Source organism: Podarcis erhardii, assembly GCF_964252035.2.
Source record: "Podarcis erhardii genome assembly, chromosome: 7".
Classification (NCBI taxonomy): Eukaryota; Metazoa; Chordata; class Lepidosauria; order Squamata; family Lacertidae; genus Podarcis; species Podarcis erhardii.
Window position 1 is genome coordinate 9,778,225 of NC_138511.1, and position 21,871 is coordinate 9,800,095.

Sequence of the window (21,871 nt, forward strand, 5' to 3'; positions counted from 1 at the left end):
ATGGGAATTGTAGTTCAAAAACAGCTGGAGGCCCAAGGTTGGGAAACACTGGTCTAGGGGACTGAGTGGGGATTTCAACCCTGATCTCCCAGGTCCAAGTCTAACACTCTACCCACATCACCACACTAGCTTCCTGGAGTATTTCTGCTATGGGGCATATATATATAAATAGGTACATACCGTAATTATGGGAAAAGCAAAATGTCACTTAGAGAAGGCTCTAAAATACTTTCGTTGAAGCTTGAATTTGCTTTATTCTGGATTGTTTTGTTTGATGTTTTAATGTGTTGTAAACCGCTTTGAGGTTTTTTCTCTTTAAAACATAAAGCAGTATATAAATGAAATTAATATTAAGAACAATAAATCCCATGGGGGGGGGGGAATGGTGCCTAGACATTTTGTTGCGCTAATTGCGGGTGGCACTGTGGGTTAAACCACTGAGCCTAGGACTTGCCGATCAGAACGTCGGTGGTTCGAATCCCCGTGATGGGGTGAGCTCCCGTTGCTCGGTCCCTGCTCCTGCCAACCTAGCAGTTCAAAAGCACGTCAAAGTGCAAGTAGATAAATAGGTACCGCTCCGGCGGGAAGGTAAACAGCGTTTCCATGCGCTGCTCTGGGTCGCCAGAAGCGGCTTAGTCATGCTGGCCACATGACCCGGAAGCTGTACGCTGGCTCCCTCGGCCAATAAAGTGAGATAAGCGCCGCAGCAGCAGAGTCAGCCACGACTGGACCTAATGGTCAGCAGTCCCTTTACCTTTACCCCCGTCTAGAGGTAACTGACACTTTGGTCGTCTCTCAAAAGCCACTTATGAACAGAGGATCGATGAAGCCATGTGGGAAGGCTTTTATCCACTAGAGCAGGCATTAGAACGTACAACTTTTCGGCAGGAGGCATTCCAGAACTGCTTCGCTTGCTCTGGAACAGCCTTGACCAACATGTTAAAAAAAGATACCTGTACCCCTTTCCCCCAGGGCGCATGCCTACAGGCTGGAGGGTCTTTGGCCCTTGTTTTAGCCAGCAGCGAATTAGATGGTCTGACTCAGCAAAAGGCAGATTTGCCTCTTCTCGTGACAATCGGCATCCCTAGTGTGGAAACAGCAGAACTCTTTGCCCACAAGCTTGCTACTTCAATGTACAGTGGTGCCCTGCAAGACGAGCGCCTCGCAAGACGGAAAACCCGCTAGACGAAAGGGTTTTCCGTTTTGGAGGCGCTTCGCAAAACGAATTTCCCTATGGGCTTGCTTTGCAAGACGAAATGTCTTGCGAGTTCCCGCGGGTTTCCCCCCTTTCCCCCCCCTTTTCCTAAGCCGCTAAGCCGCTTATCAGCTGATCCGCTGATAAGCCGCTTATCAGCTGATCCGCTAAAAGCGGCTTATCAGCTGATCCGCTAAAAGCTGCTAAACCGCTAATAGCGCTAATCCGCTAAGCTGTCAATGGGCTTGCTTCGCAAGACGAAAAAACCGCTATACAAAGAGCCTCACGGAACGGATTAATTTCGTCTTGCGAGGCACCACTGTACCTTCTTCCAAATCATCGTAGATATTAGTAAATCTGCTATCCAAGGGAAGCACATACACAAATGCCACTGTGCATATTTTAATCCAGTTTTATAAAGTCCCATTGCAGATGTTACAGTATATAATATTATAATAGAGACCCATATTAATCTATGCGTGTTGCTAGTGTCAGCCAAACTCCAGTCTATCCTCTGAATAAATCTGACTGCTCTCAGCTCAGCAGGGCAAAAAGCTTGGCAGATTTAACAGTGTTCAAACACAGCACAGGTGGCATCTTAAAACGTCAAGCAATTATCCTCAATTTCTAAGAGGTTAGGACTAGAAACTAAGAAGAAGAAAAACATTTCAGAGGAAATGAAAGGCTTCTCAGGGAAGAATCCAGATCTTGCTCCAAGCCCTGAAATTAGGAAAGTAATGGTGCCAAGGAGAGTCTGAGCGTACGCTGATCTTTCCAAAAGATTCCCTGATAAGTAACACATTTCAAACAATTACTCTTGGTGCCCAGGTTCATCTTTATATGACATGGACTTAGTGGTTTTTAAACCGCGTCCTCTCTTTTCCGCCTGAACTTTTCTCCCCAGATGAAGAATTTCCCTTCTTCCCTAGCACACCAATATTGCACAAGCCTCATCCTAACTTCAGGGGACCCAGGAGGAGAGAGGAGATCATGAAGCAAGAGTAACCAAGTGCAAAAATAGGATTGTTTCAAAAATAAGCAGAGTAGTTTCTATAGAAGAAGGGTACACTGACCATTTAGCTTTTAAAATTATTGTATCAAGACTGTACAATGCATGTGCACAGAACTTTTTTTTTTTAACAGATACATCTGTGCTACAAAATTTGATCAAAAAGAGTCAGCAGCAAGGATCTCAAAAAACTACTAGTCAGCTGCAGGTGGCAAACTGCATCAAGTGAGCTTGATAGGCCTATGTTAAGTTGGTGGTGGAGTGGATGCATTTTTTCCCCTTTTCAAAGCAAAACACAAGCATGTTAGCGGAAACTTGTAGGTTTGATTTTTTTTTTAACTATAATTTTCAATCCAGCCAGTAGAATTACTACCAATGCCAGTATCTCGCCCTCTGGCTCCAGTTTGTTCAGCGAGGGCCAGCACTCATTATACCTCCATCTAGACAAAGCGTACACTTGTAGAAAAAAACCACCAGGGCCTTAACTTGTCGTAGCCCTCGAGGTGTGTGCAACGCTTGCTGCTGAGTGTAAAGTTGCCGCGGAGAAGGCAAAAGAGCAACATTTGGCATGGCAAAAAGTCTTCACTTGAGGAAATGTGCCATTTGGAGGGGTGGGGGAAAGACCCAAAGCAGTGCTCAGGTTGCAGGCAGAACCTGCCTATTCACAGCTCTCTTAAGATGTCAAGAGGGCATTAGGGCAGCCACACACATTAGCAAACAGAAGAGACGAGGTTTGCTTAAAATGCAGGCGTCTGAAGGGGGAAGAGGGTCTTCCAGCCCCTTTCTGACCACCTCCACTTGGTTTTTGTCCTTAGAACCCCCTGAGCAGGGTTCTTTTGTGCGGAGGAGGGTTGGCTTCTTAAATACCTGCTGATGAGCTCATTCTGCACAGACTGATGAAATTCTGCTATTTCCTGCTAAGGGCTAACTAAAATAGAAGTGACACACAAACACACATAACCAACTCCCAAGGTAGTTGCAAGGAAAACCACATGTGTGGAACCCCACAGCGGAAACACACTTGGGACGTGAGTGAAGAAGCAGCGGCAGGGGACAGGTTAGGTACATGCACACAGCTTTTCCACTCTAAATCACTCTCTCTCTCAAGGCAGGTTTCAGGGTCTGGTCACATGTGTTCACATGCAGTGCATAGTCAGGTATCAAGGCAGAAAACACTGGTTGCCAAGAGGAGGGGCATTTGGAAGAAGACAGGGAGAAGATGCAGGTCCAGTGCAGCACAAGGAACTGGGGCATTGTGAATGAACTCGGGGACAGCCAGCGTGGTAGTTTTGCAATTTCCCAGAAAGCTCCCTAGCCAGCGTGGTCCTTGTTTTGCTGCAAGCATCAACCTTTCTACTAAGCCCTAGGCACCTGAGATTTCAACAAGGCAAACCTTCAGTGCATTTCCCAGCCCTTAAGCAGATTTCTCCCTCGCTTTCTGGACAGCCCTTCAAAGTCTGGACAATGCTCTTGATTAACTCAGCCCTCCGTCTACGATTCACCAGCCAAGGCCTCCCAGAAGTTTTACAACCGGGGGACAGGCTTAGGACAAAGGCCTCAAAAATGATGCATCTCACAGAGATGCAGTTCTTGCACCCAACACCTCGGAGCTCTTCAACGCCAACATTCAGCAAGGCTCCTGGCACAAAACTTTCCAGCCGAGCAGAACTTTCCCACTTGACTGGCAATTCTGCCACTTTGCAGCGCACACCTCCCAAGAGGAGAGACTGTCTGCATGTGCTTTCAGCCAGGTCCCTCAAAATCAGGAAAGGGAGCATGGGCCCAGGTGTACTCCTAGCTTACAAACGGTGCAAGGCCACAACGTCTCTTCCTGCGCCCCCCCTGGGGAAAAAAGAAATCTAAGGCTCTTGTCGTTTTGGTTTTTTTTGCACTTAGTTTAAAGTATGATTTCAAGCAAACATCTAAAACTTGAACACAGTGTTCTCAGGTTATGCAGCAGAGAAGGGGAGGCTAAATACGGCCAGACAGCCAAGGAGTCACTACATAGTGCCTATGAGTAGCAGAGGAAAAGAGCATCTTAAGGGCTGCCGATGGCTATTGGCTAGTGCACTGGGGTAGGAAAGGCTCTGCAAACTGGTCGCTCATCCCTTGCTAGACTCTTGCGCCTGCTTCACCTGACAAGCGACTCTCCTTCAGCCCCCCCGGCCACCCCTCTGTGGCCAGTTTCAGTAAGGTCAACTGCGGCCACCTCATCTCTCACTTGCCCCTCTTGCCTCGACCCTTCCGGGATGAAGGCTTCCCGGGACCCCCCGCCGATGAGCCAGCTGACGATGCCATGGCAATATTGATCTGTCCATCTTGGATTTCCTGCCTAGCCTCAGCGGGCAGGTGATTGATCTTCTGCTGTGTCTCCAGGTAGAACATGACGTCCCGCAATTGCTCCTGGACCTCCGTGATCTGCAGGTCCTTCTGCTCACATGTCTCCTTCAGAAGCTTCTCCTCCTCCTTCAGCTTGTTCTGGAGCAAGATCTGGTTGGCTCGCAGGCACTTGTTCATTTCCTGCTCCTCCTTCAGCTCCGTGGTCAGCTTGGACACTTTGGTGTTTAGTTGGGTGCACCTGAAGGGCAGAAAAGGAGAGGGAACTATGTTACATTCAGAGTCTACTCCGTAGGATGTGGGTATCAAACAGTAGTCCCAGAGGCCATGCCAAGGTAATTACCGTATTTTTCGCTCTATGACGCACCAGACCATAAGACGCACCTAGTTTTTGGAGGAGGAAAACAAGAAAAAAAATATTCTGAATCTCAGAAGCCAGAACAGCAAGAGGGATCGCTGCACAGTGAAAGCAGCAATCCCTCTTGCTGTTCTGGCTTCTGGGATAGCTGCGCAGCCTGCATTCGCTCCATAAGACGCACACACATTTCCCCTTACTTTTTAGGAGGGAAAAAGTGAGTCCTATAGAGCAAAAAATACGGTACTTCATTATGAATACAGCAGGCCAGCAACACATGAGCATTCGGCTTTTCATGTGCTCAGCAAAAAAGAGTTTGGTAATCCCACCTGCCATTGAACCCAATGTGGTTTGACTGCACCTGATTCTGGCTGCTTAAGGATAAACACAACACAAAGCACATACTTCCTTTCGACAGATTGCTTCTCTTTGACCAAGTCATTCAGTCTGTGCTCGAGCGAGTCGCATTTCTCAATCGTCTCTTTAAATTTAGTCTTCATGTTGTTAATCTGTTTTTAGAAAAGGAGAAAATGGCACTTTTCAAGCTGGCCAAAGTCTAACTGGGTGTTCTCTCCATAAGGGTTGAGTGTTCTGGAGTGATTCCTAGACTCTGGCCATTTCCTGGGGGAGTCAGTGAAGAAATTTCAAGAAGAGAGATAACAAAGAACTACGTAAAAAAAAACTAAGAATTTGAACTGGAGCTTCCTTCCTCCCTCCCTCTCCATTTTCCTTTTGGGTTGTGTGTTTTTAGATTGTAAGCCTGAGAACAAGGGTGGTCTTTTGGGGGGAGCCTTTTCTAATGTGCATTATGCAAAGGGCCGCAGTTCAGTGGCAGACCACCTGCTTTACTTGCAGAAGATCCCAGGGACAATCCCTAGGCAGGGCTAGGAGAGAACCCCGCCTGAAATCATGGGAAACCATGGCTAGCCAGTGGGAAAAGTGGCAAGAGGGGGTGGTACACTCATGCCATGTTCATCCTCTGCCCCCAAAAGGCCTGGGCAAAAAGGTCTAGGATTACGTCCAAAATCCTCCCACCCCCAAACTCAGGACCATCAGAGAAGATGCCAACTTGTTGGACCAACTTTAGAGGGAAGAGCAGTATCACCAATTTGCCCAACCTCCCTCCACTACCAGCCCGCTACCAGCATTTCCTTCAACCTGCCATCCTCAGAAGAGCTGAAAGTGCCGCTAGTGCCCATAAGAAACTCACCTCTTCGGCCGTGTCCTTTTCTATTCGGACTATCTTGTTCTCCCAGTATATACGCTGGGACTCCAGCTGACTTGTCAGCAAGTAAGAGTACTGTGTTCAGAAGGAAATAAGAGGCAATGAGAAGGGAATATTCCACAGGGAGAGCCGTTCCTGCATTTGACATGGGTCCAGGATTCTGCCCTGACATTCCCACAAACTCAACAGCTAGCTTGCAACTGAAAAGGACCTGCGGCCTCAGTTGTCCGAGTGCCATTCAAGCTCACACGTAAACAGAGGGCTGCCTGTTGTCTCCACTCGTTTAGGTTACATTGCATTACCCACCCAACTTGCACCAACCGTTAAGGAAGCCAGAGAGAATGTGCAGAAGCAAGAAGAGAGGAAAACCAATGTGGACTTGCCTCTAGCTGTAATGCATCAATCTTCTCTTCTTGGCATATGTCCCCCTCGCACTCATACTGAACTAGCTTCCCGTCTGTTTTGCTGGCCACGAGCCGGTGGACATAATTGTCTAGAGAAAGAGAGAAAAATGCAACAACCCTGACTGACTAGCTCCAATTTCCTATTTGGAATTACAAATAGATACAGAAAGCAGGAGTAAAATTCAGTTACTAATTCTACCCACACCCACCATACAACAAGCCCACCCTGTTGGGAATCTCGCAGGCAGAGCACTCAGCTACTTCCAGTCTCGCCCTACAGGAGGAGTTGGCCCCTGCTGAGCTAGCAAGCTCAAGCTCAGCCAACCTGCTTCCTGCAATTGTCCCACAGGACCCAGGACCCTTCTTGATTAAAGTTCCATCTAACTCAGTACTGTCTATAGTATACCAGCCATTCACAACCTTGGGTCCATGGATGTTGTTGGACTACAACTCCCATCATTCCTAGCCAGCATGCCCAGTGGTCAAGGCTTATGGAGTTGTAGTTCAAGAACATCTGGGGGCTCGAGGCTGAGAAAGGCTGGTCTATGCTGATTGTCACTGGCTCTCCAGGGTTTTAGACAGGGGATATTCCCAGCCAATGTGAAAATGCCAGGGAATGAACCAGGGACCTTCTGCAAGCAAAGACAGGTGCTCTGCTACTGAACTTTGGGGAAACTTCAGTCCTGGCCTTTCTTCAGTTCTACCAGAGAAAGTATTCTGCATATGATTTGCAGAGGACAGTACTACTGAATTTATGATACTGTCTCTGGAAAAAAATGGAAATGGAAGATTCTAGAGGAGAAGATAGTGATACTATCATAAACACAACAGGAAATGTAATTTGAACATATGGAACTGGGCATGAATGAAAGGATATATAACAAGGGGGGGAAATTATGGAATATTATCCCAATATGTGATTGCAGTGGAGATGTTATAACATGGCCATTGATGGAAGGATTTACTATTATTCTATATGGAGGAAGGGTGGTGAGAACTAACAGAGGTAAAGTTAATATTAAAGAAAGAACATGGTTGACTTTTACCAGTAATAATCATAGTTCAGGAACCCCTCTTGGACTTTTTGTGAGAAAAAGAAATGAATGATTCTGAGACACTTTGACTTAAAAGAAATACTGTTTAACAGAAAGAAGAAAAGATGGGTGTTATCATGGACTGAATGTCTTAATCTTTTCTTTTTTTCCCCTGTAACTGGCAGATGGAAAATCAAATGTCCTTTTTACTTTTCTGTAATGTTACTTTTCCTTTTGTCTGTTGCTTTCTGTCTCTTTCCTCTCTTCTTGTTTCTTTCCTTTTCCATTTTTGTCTCTTTTTCTTTTGAGTCGTATGTATGGGGCCTTTGCTAATGTCCAGGGATTGTGTACTCATGGGGGTGGTTCATGGCTGATGGAGGTCCCTGGGTGGGAGACAGGGCAATGTTGGTCTACCTGGGTGAGAGGCTGGGAGTAGGAAGGAAGGATCCCAGGTGAGAGCTGGGAGGGGTGCCTACCTTCTGTGGGTGGTGGGGGCTGAGAACTGCCTTGAGGAAAGGACTCTGTACTCTTTTTTCGCAGTAATTATCTTACTGTCTTGTGAAAAACTTTAATAAAAATCTTCTAACAACAACAAAGAACAGTGTTCTGTCCATTTCAGTACTGCCTACACTGGCTTGTTGTGGCTCTCCAGGGTTTCAGATGCAGACTGATGACATTCCCAGCGCCCTTTTGAACTGAACCTGGGACTTCCCACATGCAATGTAGATGGTCCATTTTCCCTAGAAGGACCAAGAGCCTGACATGGTACCAGGCAGGTTTGGCTCGGCAGCTAAATACCGAAGCACAGATTCAAGGCTCAGCAATGGCTGCTCCTCAAGCAGTGTCAGGTAGAGGAAATACCTCCAGCGTAGTCCCAGACTCTGTGATTGGTCAGCTGCATGGCATAGGTGTGCTGCGTCTCCTCAAAGTGCTTGTAGGCGTGCCGGCTAACGTAGCGCCCACATCCAATGTGCCCGCAAATGAGACATATCCACAGGTTCTGCATGAAAAGAAGGATTGTACTGAAGCTCAGAAAAAGCAGACAGAGAGCCAGGCCGCGATCCTTACACTTGCTGCAAAGTCCCAATGAACAGTGGAATAGTGAGTTTTGAGTAAACATGCAAAGGATCCCATTGTCGGGCACCGAGAGGAACAGAGGGACACTCAAAGGTGGGCTGGGGCACACTGGGACAGGGGGCAGGCCCTGCTTGCCTATCAGGTGCCTAATAATAATAATAATAATAATAATAATAATAATTTTTTACTTGTATCCCGCCCTCCCTGGCCAAAGCCAGGCTCAGATCGGCTAAGAACAAGTAAAAATAGCACAGTGTACATAAAATTGCACAATCAATTAATTAAAATGCATTCTAGAATCAATTCAGAATCAAATTAATGGCAACTATCGGGTTAGGAGAGAGGGGGTCAGACTGTGCCTTGGCCAAAGTCCTGGTGGAACAGCTCCATCTTGCAGGCCCTGAGGAAAGATGTCAAGTCCCGCAGGGCCCTAGTCTCTTGTGACAGAGCGTTCCACCAGATCGGGGCCTCGGCCTAAAAAGCCCTGGCTCTGGTTGAGGCCAGCCTAACCACCCTGTGGCCCGGGATCTCCAAGATGTCTTTATTTGAAGACCGTAAGTTCCTCCGTGGGACATACCAGGAGAGGCAGTCCCATAGGTACGAGGGTCCTATTGCGGTATAGGGCTTTAAAGGTTAAAACCAGCACCTTAAACCTGATCCTGTACTCCACCGGGAGCCAGTGCACCAAAGACTTTACTGATGTGCCAGTTTGCCTTAGCAAATGGGAAATTTGTTTCTTTCTTAGCTTATCTTTTCTTCAAGCAACTGCATGAACCATTTGCAGTTGGGTGGGGACACCCTCTGCGTCTTCTGATCCCTCCTTACTGCAGCCCCTATCCCAGTGAGATTTAAAAGTGCATTCAGGGTTGGTTAGCCTGGAGAAAATGGTTCCCTCTTGTAAACAGCCGCCGCTGCAAACGATACAAGTATCAACATAAAAATTGCCCCTGTTCTGCGCCCACTCACTTCTTGGACTCCACACTCAAAGCACTTGTTCTCTTCCACAGGTTCCGGCGTCTGGCAGTACCTGCACACAGGACACCTGGAAGAGGCAGGGGAGAGAGAAGTAGTTACAATCCAGGCTGATTAACTCGTGGGAGGTGCAGGGCAAATTCAGCTGCTGCTGAAGTATGACTGCCAGCATACATGAGTCCAGCAACCTGCAGAGGGCACTGCGTTGGCTATCCCTGTTCTAGCCATTTTAAGCACTTCCTAGATAACTCAGTAACTTAAAAGAGAAAGCCAGGACAGGAATATAAGAAATCTGCTAAGAAAATGGGATGGGTTAGACCAGGGGTCAGCAAACTTTTTCAGCAGGGGGCCGGTCCACTGTACCTCAGACCTTGTGGGGGGCCGGACTATTTTTTTTTTGCGGGGGGGGGGGGAGGGAATGAACAAATTCCTATGTCCCACAAATAACCCAGAGATGTATTTTAAATTAAAGGCACACATTCTACTCATGTAAAAACACCAGGCAGGTCCCACAAATAACCCAGAGATGCATTTTAAATAAAAGAACACATTCTACTCATGTAAAAGCAAGCTGATTCCTGGACCGTCCACGGGCCGGATTTAGAAGGCGATTGGGCCGCATCTGGCCCCCGGGCCTTAGTTTGCCTACCCATGGGTTAGACTAAGCAACCCTCACTGCTGTTGCTGAAGAGACAGACAGAAGCAGAGGGAATAAAAAGTAGCAACAACATGGTCAAAAAGAGTTTTTGAAAATCGGGTCCACCTTGGCAAAAAGGGTACACCATCATCTTTAACAGTTTCAGTAATTTTATCTTCCCCTATATCCTAGGTCAGGGAATCACATTTTCTTTTATTATTATAGCAACTCTTACAACCTGAGGAGGAGGGTAGGGCACATATGCCAAAAGCTAGTCTTGTAAAATAGCCTAGAAAGAACAGCTGGCCCAAGGTCATCCAGCGAGTGGCAGAACTGAAGAGATTGAAACCCAGACCTGCCCTCCATCCATCCCATCACCAAGTGTATATGCTTCTTCCGTGAAGCCATGAGCATGACCACATCATTCTGTATCCCCACTGCTGTTAAGCCCAAGTGCTTTTTCTCTTCCTTTCCCCCGACAAAAAAACGTAAGAGCAGCCCTTATCAGATCTAAGCCCTATCTAGTCCCAGCACCTTGTACTCACAGTGGCCTCTCAGAAGCTGACAAGCAGGACCCGGGCACAACAACACTCTCCCCAGCAACTGATCTATAGGCAGGCACCATGCCTCAAACACTGGCGGCCGTGTCGGGTTATGAACTGTTGGCTATTTTAGATGGGGACCTGCCCTACTGTGCAGACTAAAAATAGTGGTATTTATATAGCCCATTAAAGTAACATGATTTGTTGAAAAAGTCAAGTGAACACGTTAGATCAAACCAAGTCCAGTTTGGGGGAGGTTTGTTTAACCTACATCCCTCCAGGACTTGTTGATCTTGTCCGCCCCAGCCAGCAGGGCCATGGCTCATGGATGATGCCAGTTTCAGCTTATGGAGGACCTCAAGTTAGCCACCCCTGATTCAGGGCACTGGCAGGTTTTCTGGAACCCTCACATTTAGGCCCACTGCTACATGTTGGAAGGGCAACAAAATTGACTGGCAGAATCCGAGACCAGGGAGAAGAGTTGGTGGAAGAAGATTGGAAGAAATTCAAAGATTATTTACAGAAACACTGTAAAATTAATGAATGTTAAAATGATGTTGGAACGAAATGAAGCGGTTTTAGTAATAAGGTTAAAAAGGAATATGTAAAAATAGATTGATATCAGATGAAATTATAAAGTTATAATATGTGAAGGCAAAGAACTAAGATAAAACAAAGAGGGTAAGGATTTGCTGAATCAACCATTTGAACTGGAATACAAAAAAGGGAGGTGTGAGGAAGTCATGAGAATAGGTAAATGAACTCTAAGATATAGAAAGAGGGATTTTTTAAAAAACTATTTTTATCTTTTTTGTAATCTTTTGTTGTTGTATTTTTCTATCTTTTTTTTTCTTTTTTCATCTTTTCTTATATACTTATGTATTTCTGAAATTTTGAATAAATATTACTTTAAAAAACAAAAACAAAATTAGGAAAGGCCCGCAAACAGCTCTCTCTCCCCCCCCCCCGGCAATACTCCAGAATGAAGAGCACTTCTTACGTGGTGTCCTCCCACCGCTGCAGACACTGGCTGTGGAAGCTGTGGTTGCAAAGCGTTGTGAGAATCCCATTGACGGACTCGTCCATTCTCTCTAGGCAGACAGTGCACTTGGGGAGCTCAGTCAGGTCCATGACAGGAAGACTGGCTCCCTGCAGAGGAGGAGGAGGAGGAGGAGGAAGAAAAAAGGCACATCCAGATTTGTCAGGGTGCTGCTTGATGGCACATGCAACCAAACACATACCGTATTTTTTGCTCTATAAGACTCACTTTTTCCCTCCTAAAAAGTAAGGAGAAATGTGTGTGCGTCTTATGGAGTGATTGCAGGCTGCGCAGCTATCCCAGAAGCCAGAACAGCAAGAGGGTTTGCTGCTTTCACTGTGCAGCGATCCCTCTTGCTGTTCTGGCTTCTGAGATTCAGAATATTGTTTTTTTGTTTTCCTCCTCCAAAAACTAGGTGCGTCTTGTGGTCTGGTGTGTCTTATAGAGCGAAAAATACGGTATTTACACCGGCAAAGTGTTCATTTCCCCCCATTCTTCTTTCCGCCTTCTCAATAGCGAAAGGGGATTCTAAGCCCACCAGCCACTTTATACAGAGGCCAAAAACAGCAGTGCTCATCCATGGCGGCACACAAGCTGTAGTGCCCTAAAAACCGAGCCCAAGTTAGAAACAAAAGCCCACCTGACAAAACAAAACAGGAAGATCGTGTTTGGAGATATAGCTTTGATGGAAAAAATTAAGCCAGTGTCAGATTAGCTAAAGTTCAGGCTAAACCTGGTGCATATATGGCTTCCATGATTTAGCACCTACAAATGAGGAATAAATAAGTACAGTGGTACCTTGGGTTACAGACGCTTCAGGTTACATACGCTTCAGGTTACAGACTCCGCTAACCCAGAAATATTACCTCGGGTTAAGAACTCTGCTTCAGGATGAGAACAGAAATCGTGCAGCAGCGGCGCAGCAGGCCCCATTAACTAAAGTGGAGCTTTAGGTTAAGAACAGTTTCAGGTTAAGAACAGACCTCCAGAATGAATTAAGTTCTTAACCCGAGGTACCACTGTACTTATTTATTCCTCATTTGTAGGTGCTAAATCATCAGCCTTACATGGCATACAGATTTCTAAAGAGATTTAATAAACTAACATGATTCTGTCTTTATTTTCCATTCCTTATTTGTCTTCCCTATGCGTGTATTAGCTTATGGGAATAAATTGCAAGAGCCCTGCATTGGCTTTGCTGTCATTGTTAGCTCTTTACTGCATCTTTTAGATGGTACAAAATGCCTGGAACATGCTCAATGCTTTCCACCAACTGCATACAGCACAGGAAGATCACTAATGGTGGAGAGGCTGTCATTCAATATGCCAATCCCACCCCCTCCAATTACAGTGGTACCTTGGTTCTCGAATGGCTTAGTTGTCGAACAAATCGACTTTCCTTCCTCTAAACAGAGTCCTGGGCAGTGAACAATGATCAACAAACCGGGAAGTAAGTGTTCCGGTTTGCAAACATTTTTTGGAAGCCAAACATCTGACACGGTTTCTGCTTGAGTGCAGGAAGCTCCTGCGGCCAATCGGAAGCCATGCCTTGGTTTTCGAACAGTTTCGGGAATCGAACGGGCTAAGTTTGAGAACCAATGTACCACTGTACTGATCTTCTCCCCAGACTTCCTCAGAACAGAGTTTGGAAGCCACTGGGCAAAAGAATCAAAGGGCAGATTGGTGTTTAAAAATGCACACAAACAGAGACAAGTTCTTTTGTAGACATTCACAATTCCTGCTGGAACCTTGAGGTGCTGCATCCAGCTGGCTGAAGGGACCTGGGATCCTGAGAGGATGCCAGAGTTGGAAAAGTGTGAAGGAACTTACATCTTCTGACTTGAAGACCTCTGCCCTCTCCACGTAGACCAGCTGGCAAACATCCTCTTCTATGGAATTGAACTGCCGGCCATTGCAAGTCATGTAGAAGCTGTCTGCATCTGCCTACAATTAAAGCAAAGGAGAAGAGACTGAGCTGTTTGGATGGAGAGAGCACAGCACACTACAATAAAGAGCAGCACAGAAGCACCTGTGCCAATAGGAGACAAACTGAGATTACTTCCCAGGCCGGTGGTGCTCAGAATCTAGAACACTTTTAAAAAAAGGAAATACCGTATTTTTCGCTCTATAGGACGCACTTTTCCCCCTCCAAAAATGAAGGGGAAATGTGTGTGCATCCTATGGAGCGAATGCAGGCTCCTTGGCTTCAGTGGTAGCAACGCGAAGCCTCCGAAGCACAGAGGAAGAGCTCCCCCCGCGCTCCGGAGGCTTCGAGTTGCTTTCGCTGAAGCCGCCTGAAGCCCCCGGAGCACAGGGAACTCCCGCTGCGTTCCGGGGGCTTCAGGCAGCTATCTGCAAGCCTTCGGAGTGTGGCAGGAGTTCCTGCCGCACTCCGAAGGCTTGCAGATAGCCTCCTGAAGCCTGGAGAGCGAGAGGGGTCGGTGCACACCGATCCCTCTTGCTCTCCAGGCTTCGCTTCGCTGGAGAGGCGCTGCACAGTTTCCCTCTCTGCGCAGCGCCCCTTCAGCGAAGCGGGAAGAGAAATGGAAGGGGCTCCGTTTCTCCTGCCGCTTCGCTGAAGGGGCGCTGAGCAGAGAGGGGGAGAAATTTTTTTCCTGTTCTCCCCCCTCCCCATAGTCCAGTGCGTCCTATGGTCTGGTGCATCTTATAGAGCCAAAAATACGGCAAGTATTTATAATGCACACATCCTAACTCTGCTGAAAGCTCAGATGCTGCTGCAAATCCAAATGTTTATTTTGAAAGCACCTGGAGCTGTACAGCACCAAGATTAAGCAAGGCAAAGATAAGATATAAAATTTATAGGTGCCAGAATCAAGTTAAAAACCCAGATTCAAGTTTTAAGAAGCCTGGGATTTTCCATATATGGATACTGCTATATTCCAATAGATTAAATCCTAACTTCACAAATGCACATGAAAGACTTGTATGTGTTTTCTGGTCAGGTTTTATTGGAGACAGCCCACCTCCAGCTTCCCTGCTTCTTGCCACCTTAATGCTCAGTCAGAATCCCCCAAGCCCACCTGAGTCAGTGCTTCAAGTCAAACATACAGACTGAATCATTTTAGACAACTGCAAACTGCTTGTGCTGTGTCCAGTAACTGACTCCTGACTCCAAATAGCCCTGAATTGCAAATGGTTTAAAATCAGCAACAGGATTCAAAGCCCTGAGTGTCTCCAAAGAAGTAAAGCTGGCAAAAAAAGGTTGTACTTTCCCATAAAAGCCAAGTCTCCCCCACCAAAGGAACCAAACAGCAGAGACCTCAACTTACCTCTCTCCCCTCCAAAATCTTAACACTCTAACACAGCCTTCCCCAATCTAGTGCCCTCCAGATGTTTCAGATTGATGGGAGTTGTAGTCAAAACACATGGAGGCCACCCAGTTGGTGAAAGGTTCTCCAGCTCTCAAAACAATCACACAGAAGGTACCAACAGACAGCATAACCAGTTAAACCATTTAAGATGGCATATTGGGCATATGAACTGGTGGTGGGTCTCACAGACCTTTATGAACCTAAAATGGCCTGCAGTAGCTCTGGGCTGCATCCAGGTGCTCCACAACAGCAGTTTTAGGAAGGTACATGCAGAAGAGCATATGTTTTACTGCTGAATGTGCCTCAGTGAATGGTTAAACCTGTTCAGTGGTTACTTGGGTTTAAATTTTGTTTCATTTTTTTCTGGGGTAAAAGTGTGTTTGCCAATCTTGTTCACTACTTCTGGCATCCTGGGAAGAAGAAACAGCTGGGTATTTCTAAAGCATTTTTTTGAAAGAACTGTGTACTTGGAGAAAACTGTTTTTCCCCCCCTTTGGCCAAAGTAACATTTAATCTCCTGGATTTTTACCTGTGTACTAAATTTGATCAGGACCATGTACTGGTTTGGGGTGGAGTCTCGTATGATCTTCATGTGCTCGATGACATCATAAAAGGAAGCCACAAACTTCATGAGGTCGTGGCTGGTCATCGTGGCAGGCACCGTGAGAATGCACAGCATGGCACTGCGCCGCACGTCTTCTTTCAAGGAGGTCATCTTGCTGCACGAGACGGGAATTAGAACGGTCAGTACGTTCACCGGCATTTTGAAAGCCTCAACCCACCAGTGAAAGCCTTAATTAAAAAGTACCAATGTATTACAGATCTACTTCATCCAAAGGCTCCAACAGCACAGATATTTTGTGTAACAGGGTCTTCTGACGAGGAAATGTACTACCTCTGTCACTTCCCTGCAAAATTGCACTAATTAACCCAAGGGCAGCCAATGTGGTGCTCCTCCATAGGTTTTGAACTCCAACTCCCATCATCCCGGCCATTGGCCATGTTGGCTGGGGCTGATGGGAGTTGGAGTCCAAAACATCTGGCATCACACTGGCTACTTCTGGATTAATCTGTAACTTCGTTTTTGGTTTGTCAACCCCACTGAACCTGGTTGCCTATTATTGAAAATTACTGCTGTGATAACACAACAGTACAGCAGAAAGGCTCATCTCAAGTTCATCAAGAAGATGATTAGCAAAGGAAGACGGGCTTCCTTGGTAGGCAGCTGTGAGCTACTGTGGATCTTCTTTTACAAAGGGAGTGGGCAACCGCCAGCCTGCGGGCCAATCATGGCCCACCAAGCCATTTCCCCTAAACCATGCCCATCAGTGGGCTTCATGAGTTAATGCACCACTGGATACATGCGTCTGATGCGCAAATATTTGTGCTAGAGTAGCATGAGAATGAGAACTTAAAACGAAAGGGATGGGGGAGAAACTCACAAAAGTTTATGTAAGGCGGGTGGCACTGTGGTCTAAACCACAGAGCCTAGGGCTTGCCGATCAGAAGGTCAGCGGTTCGAATCCCCACGATGGGGTGAACTCCCATTGCTCGGTCCCAGTTCCTGCCCACCTAGCATTTCGAAAGCACGTCAAAGTGCAAGTAGATAAATAGGTACTGCTCCAGCGGGAAGGTAAATGGTGTTTCCGTGCGCTGCTCTGGTTCGCCAGAAGCGTCTTAGTCATGCTGGCCACATGACCTGGAAGCTGTCTGAGGACAAATGCCGGCTCCCTCTGCCTATAGAGCGAGATGAGCGCCACAACCCCAGAGTCGTCTGCGACTGGACTTAATGGTCAGGGGTACCTTTACCTTACTTACCCTTTAAGATTGGCATGAAAGGTACTTTGACAGGTGGTCAGATTTGGTGCCCATGACAGATCCTAATAAGTACCTGATGTGTGGAGCCAAAAGTGTTCCCCACCTAATGTCAGGAACAGGCAGACCACTGTCTCCCAGAACCAGGAGGGAATTGAAAAGGGGTGCAGAGAGAAAGTTTCTATGTAGGAGCGCTCTCTGGCTGTGTGCACACAGCCCATTAGGGAAGGATACATAAACTGGGGTGAAGAAAAGGGGGGGCTGTTTCAACTGCTGCACAGTCCACAGAGCTCAAACCTGGGAATAGCTGCCTAGATTCTACACTGGTGTGCATAGGTATTCAGAGCTGCAGAAGCAACTGTAAATGTTATCTTTAACAATAAATACCTTCCTATCTGCCATGTGCATTCCTTGGCTGTGAACCACCCATGGCCGCCACCCCCCCCCTACAATATGCAGCAGCTGAAAGAATAGCTACAGTACACCCTTGATTTGTGCAAGACCACAAAGAGGCCCAAGACTCAAGGCAGTGTTCAAAATATGAGCAACCGATTTGCACCCTGAAATATCCCAGAACCTTCTTCAACATACAGGGGCTGCATAGCAATGCACAGGGTTCCTAAACAGGTAACAGTTCCTAAACAGGTAACAGGAGTTTCCTAAATGGTAGAGAACCACCACCGTAAAGAAACTAGTGCAAGATTGTGCTGTCAAACATAACCAAAGTGTAAGTAAATATTTCAAACCAAGAACTTTCCCCCAAACACTTTCCCAGACCCTTTAAAGCATCAGTTAAGGCAATTTTAACCTGCCTCCCTGGAATTTATCCTGCTGCTACTTTCTTTTATTGCACTTTTTAAAAAATGACTAAACCAGAGTTACCTCTTCCAAAATAAATAAAAATAAAAATCCAGGAACTGGATTTATCACATTTCAAAGAGTACCTAGGGATTTGCCTTAAATTAGGTTCAGTTTGGGCTAGTATTGTCTACTCTGGCTGGCAATAGTTCTCCAGCATTCCAGGAACCTATTCCAGCATCCACTAACTGATTCATTCATTTATTTCTTAGACTTATATCACACTTTTCCTCTAAGGAGCTCAAGGTGATACCCATTGTTCTCCCTTTCCCCGTTTTATTCTCACAACAACCCTGTGAGGTAGATTAGGCTGAGAATGCGCATCTGAGATCTTCAGCAAGCAATAGGTTTGCTCTTCCACTGACTTAAAGACCTTCCCCTAAGGGAGCAGGAGTTTCACAAAAACCATACAAGGTTTGGATCTGTGACCCGCTTCACACAAGCCACGTAAGAGAAGCACTTCCTTACTTTGTCTTATAGAGGTGCATGATGCCATGAACTATTTCAACCGACGGGTTTCCACTGAAAAAGGAAATCTGGTCTGGAAGCTGCTTTGAGGGGGAATCCGGTGCTGTCCCAACACCCCCACTTTGGCCATTATGTTTACTTCGGTCATCGGGGGAGGATGCCTCAGACGCTTTGCCTTCCTCCATCACTGCTTTCAACGCTTCTTTTTTCATGAATCAAGAAAAGTATAGGTCAAAAATTAATTCGTGAAAAATTCAACTGATCTTCTAAAACAATATTTCCTTTTTTTTTTTAGTATCTGTTTATTAAATTTTTTACAAATACAGCATACATAACAAGAAAAAAAGAAAAGACAAGCATAAAAAAGACAAGTAGACAAAAAAGAAAACAAACATAGAATACAACAAAGGTAAATAAAAAATTACCAACATAATAACTTCCATCCAGCCCGGTTTGGGTTAAGAACTCATATAGCTTTCTCGCAGGTTATAAAACCCTTACTATTATCTAAACATTGCAGGTATTAAATTCCATCCACTGTGACTTTAATAATTCCTAAGATAACTTCAATGTAACCTAAAAATTTATTCCAATCATTTTTTAGTTTATTATTATTTTGATGCCTAATTCTTTGAGTCAATCTCGCTAACTCTATATAATTAAACAGTTTCAACTGCCATTCTTTAATTGTGGGAGTATTAGGTGTTTTCCAATTTTGTGCCAAAAGAATCCTATATGTTATAAAGGGAATCTACTCAGAAAGGGCCCTTTGTAAATTGTGTACATCAATGACTACTTCCAAGCCGCAGTTCACTATTTACCAACCCAGGAGCATGTCCAACAGAGTCAGTGAAACCAATCTGAGGGTTTTGTTTCAAGTAGGTGACTTGCAAACTGGTCCTCCAGACTATTTAGTTATAGAAAGGATCAAGAGGCCACTTCCATGCATACTGATTCCAAAGCAAGCTCCAGTGTGCCAATGGGGATTCCTTCCTAATAAGTGTGTTTAGGATTGCAGCTCTAACCTAGCAGCCAAATGGTAAAGACCGCAAAGCAGCCCCTAGCAATTAAAAACATTTCTCAAGGTATGTTTGATCACAAAAGGTTGCATCCAATGAAGGTGTTCCATTCACACAAGGACTTCTGTATGTGCAACAGAACATCCCCTCCCTCTTTTCTCCCTACCCCCACAACCAAAAGCTGCTCCAGAGGATTGCAGGAAAACCCAGAACAGTAGTTCGAAGGGGTGGGGAGGACAGGGAGGGAAAGGTCTGTTATGCTCATGCAAGTCCTTTCATGCAGTTCAAAGCATTGTAAGGCAGGAAAGTTAATCCATGATCACTCAATACTCCTTCATATCATTGTAGAATTATTAGAATGGGCTTTCCCTATCTGACTCCCTCTAGACTACCAAGTCTCATCAACCAAAGTCAACATGGACAATGGTCAAAGATGCATCCTGTTCACTAGCCCTTCAATAGGCAGGCATCAGTTCTGAGAATACTTTAAAACTTTAGAACAATCTTGCAAACAAATCTACAGAAGTTGCAGGCTCATAACCATTCACTGTTTGGGGCATGTCCTCATCTCTAAGAAACAAGGGCCGAGAGCCAAGTCTGTTCCTGTCCTGCCCTCTCTCCCAGCCTAGCCAGTAACAAGAACAACAAAGTTTTCCTGTTTGGTCAATTAGTTCATTCAGGCACTTAACAAGTCTGATTTAGGAGTGGTCCTGTTGTATGGCTAAGTGGAAAGGAAAAAGCTCACACTATCATATGCATGTTAACTGGCTCTGCCTGACACCCACTGATAGTTGTACATTTTCTTGAAGCATAAACTTGCACCTGCATTCTGCCCAGAAGCACATGGAAGCACCATACCAGTACCTGCATCAGGCTTTATAGTTTCAATGATCATATCAGTCATCTCCCTGCGGCCAATGTGCTGGTGAATGATAGCTGCTTTCTCGACAGGCTCCTTTCCATCTAAGGAGGCTGTGGCAGCTGCTAGTGATTTCTCCTGGATTTCCTCATCAGACATTTCAGTGGCTAAACAAAAACAGTGATGTGCATTATTATAATAGCTATCCACAAGCTAGAACAAAAACAACAAAAGCAAACACGCCCTTTCAAATCTAAATGATTATATCCATTGCAGTTGAACTAGCCTATTAATTCATTCTTCTTTAAACTTGTTGGAAACTATCCAGATGGGTGGAGTACAAATAATTAAATGTTTCCGGCCTCCTATTGGTTCAGCATTTGGGCTACAACACACCTGTGACATTATTTAGCTGATCTCAGAGGCACTTGTTGATACAAATCAGGTCATGAGCAAAGCATTACACACACACAAACAGTGTAACACAGGTATCCAGGTTTTCCTGTTAGAGCAATTGATAGGATGCTTAATTAGACAACTGCCATCACAATATTATGAAAGGGCCCTGTTTGATAGGGTCTCTGTCTTGTGCTTCCCCCATCTCCTCCTTGCCATTGTATTAAGTTGTTATTAACAATTTGTCACGTACAATGACAGACATATACGCAGAAACCAGGAGTCTGTGTAGCATTACCCAGGAGGGAAATTAAACATTTTCTAAGATGCCACAGATGAAGACGAGGGCACACTTCTATACCAGTGACTGCTTATTTTATCATAGAATTATTGCCTCGAGTGTACATCCTGCATTCCCAAACATACCACACATTCTGGAAGGGATTTGTTCTGTGTTGTGCACACATACTTTGCATTAACTTCTCCTACATAGGCTTCTGCCAGAGGGCTTATTAGTAAACCAAGCACACCAACTTTCATATATAACTGCTGTTGGAGGGGGAAGCCCTTTTTCATTTGAAACATTATAACACTATGTAGAGTGACACCAGTAACTCTTCATAGTAAATAGCAACAATATGAAGTTTGTCATTAACTTGGGATCACTGCTCTACCTTGCTCAACATGATCTACTTCAACCGGTATCACCTCTGTGTGATCTCACCTAAAGAGACATCTCTTACATAAGCGTCTTTTAACTAGAGGATATAATTCGGTTACGCTTTCTACCTTGGGAGGAAAAACAATAATAACTGCTGTGCTTTAAAAGTTGTGCTTTTTTCTCGTAAAACACACTGGGGGTCACTGTAGTAGAATTTAAAAAATATTTATGTTTGAATCCCTCTCTGAGAGCCTTCCCTCCCTTTCTCTCCACCCCCCCCGGCTTGTTTCCCCCTCATTCTCCCCCGAGCCCCTCACCGGCCGCGCTGTAAGGAAAGCCGCCCGGCACGGGCGAAGTCTCGGCCAGCTCCAAGCGAAGGACCACCAGCGACACACTCATAGGGCCCGCCCTGGAGGGGCTCCCGAGCCCGCGGGGCCCGAGCGGGGCAGGGAAAGGGGGAAAGAGGCCCAAACCGCCCCTGAGGCGCCAGCTGGGGCTCCTGCTGTTGTTCCGCCGCCTTCTCCGCCGCAGCTCCCTAGGATTATGAGCCACTTCCGCCCCCTGGCTCCCTGACCCTTGACCCGCGCGCGCGCAGGCGCAGAGAGGGAGCGGCGGAAGGGGGCGGGGCGAAGGTTGC

At 45.9% G+C, this 21,871-nt stretch overlaps 1 protein-coding gene across 2 annotated transcripts; it reads right to left on the reverse strand.

The window, feature by feature from the left end:
- Nucleotides 1-1,591: 1,591 nt before the first annotated feature.
- BRAP (BRCA1 associated protein) lies at nt 1,592-21,790 on the reverse strand. Of its 2 annotated transcripts, none has more exons than XM_081868592.1 (12): nt 21,552-21,790; nt 20,183-20,344; nt 18,300-18,498; nt 15,688-15,877; nt 13,657-13,770; nt 11,788-11,936; nt 9,603-9,678; nt 8,421-8,559; nt 6,505-6,614; nt 6,107-6,196; nt 5,302-5,405; nt 1,592-4,782 (listed from the first exon to the last, which is right to left on the reverse strand). In XM_081868592.1, the coding sequence occupies exons 1-12, from the start codon at nt 21,631-21,633 to the stop codon at nt 4,422-4,424; spliced, it is 1,776 nt and encodes a 591-aa protein (XP_081724718.1). In that variant the 5' UTR covers nt 21,634-21,790; the 3' UTR covers nt 1,592-4,421. The 2 variants fall into 2 exon arrangements, with proteins under 2 accessions (XP_081724718.1, XP_081724717.1); XM_081868591.1 differs by having other exon boundaries at nt 18,300-18,501; nt 21,552-21,788.
- Nucleotides 21,791-21,871: the final 81 nt, after the last annotated feature.

Bases quoted from the DNA above. Each gene is read 5' to 3' on its own strand.
- BRAP (XM_081868591.1), bottom strand. From the start codon at position 21,633: ATGAGTGTGTCGCTGGTGGTCCTTCGCTTGGAGCTGGCCGAGACTTCG. The intron at 18,502-20,182 runs GTACTGGTATGG...TCATGAAAAAAG, and splicing joins AACTATAAAGCCTGATGCAG to AAGCGTTGAAAGCAGTGATG. The intron at 9,679-11,787 runs GTAAGAAGTGCT...TGCCTCTTCCAG, and splicing joins CAGCGGTGGGAGGACACCAC to GTGTCCTGTGTGCAGGTACT.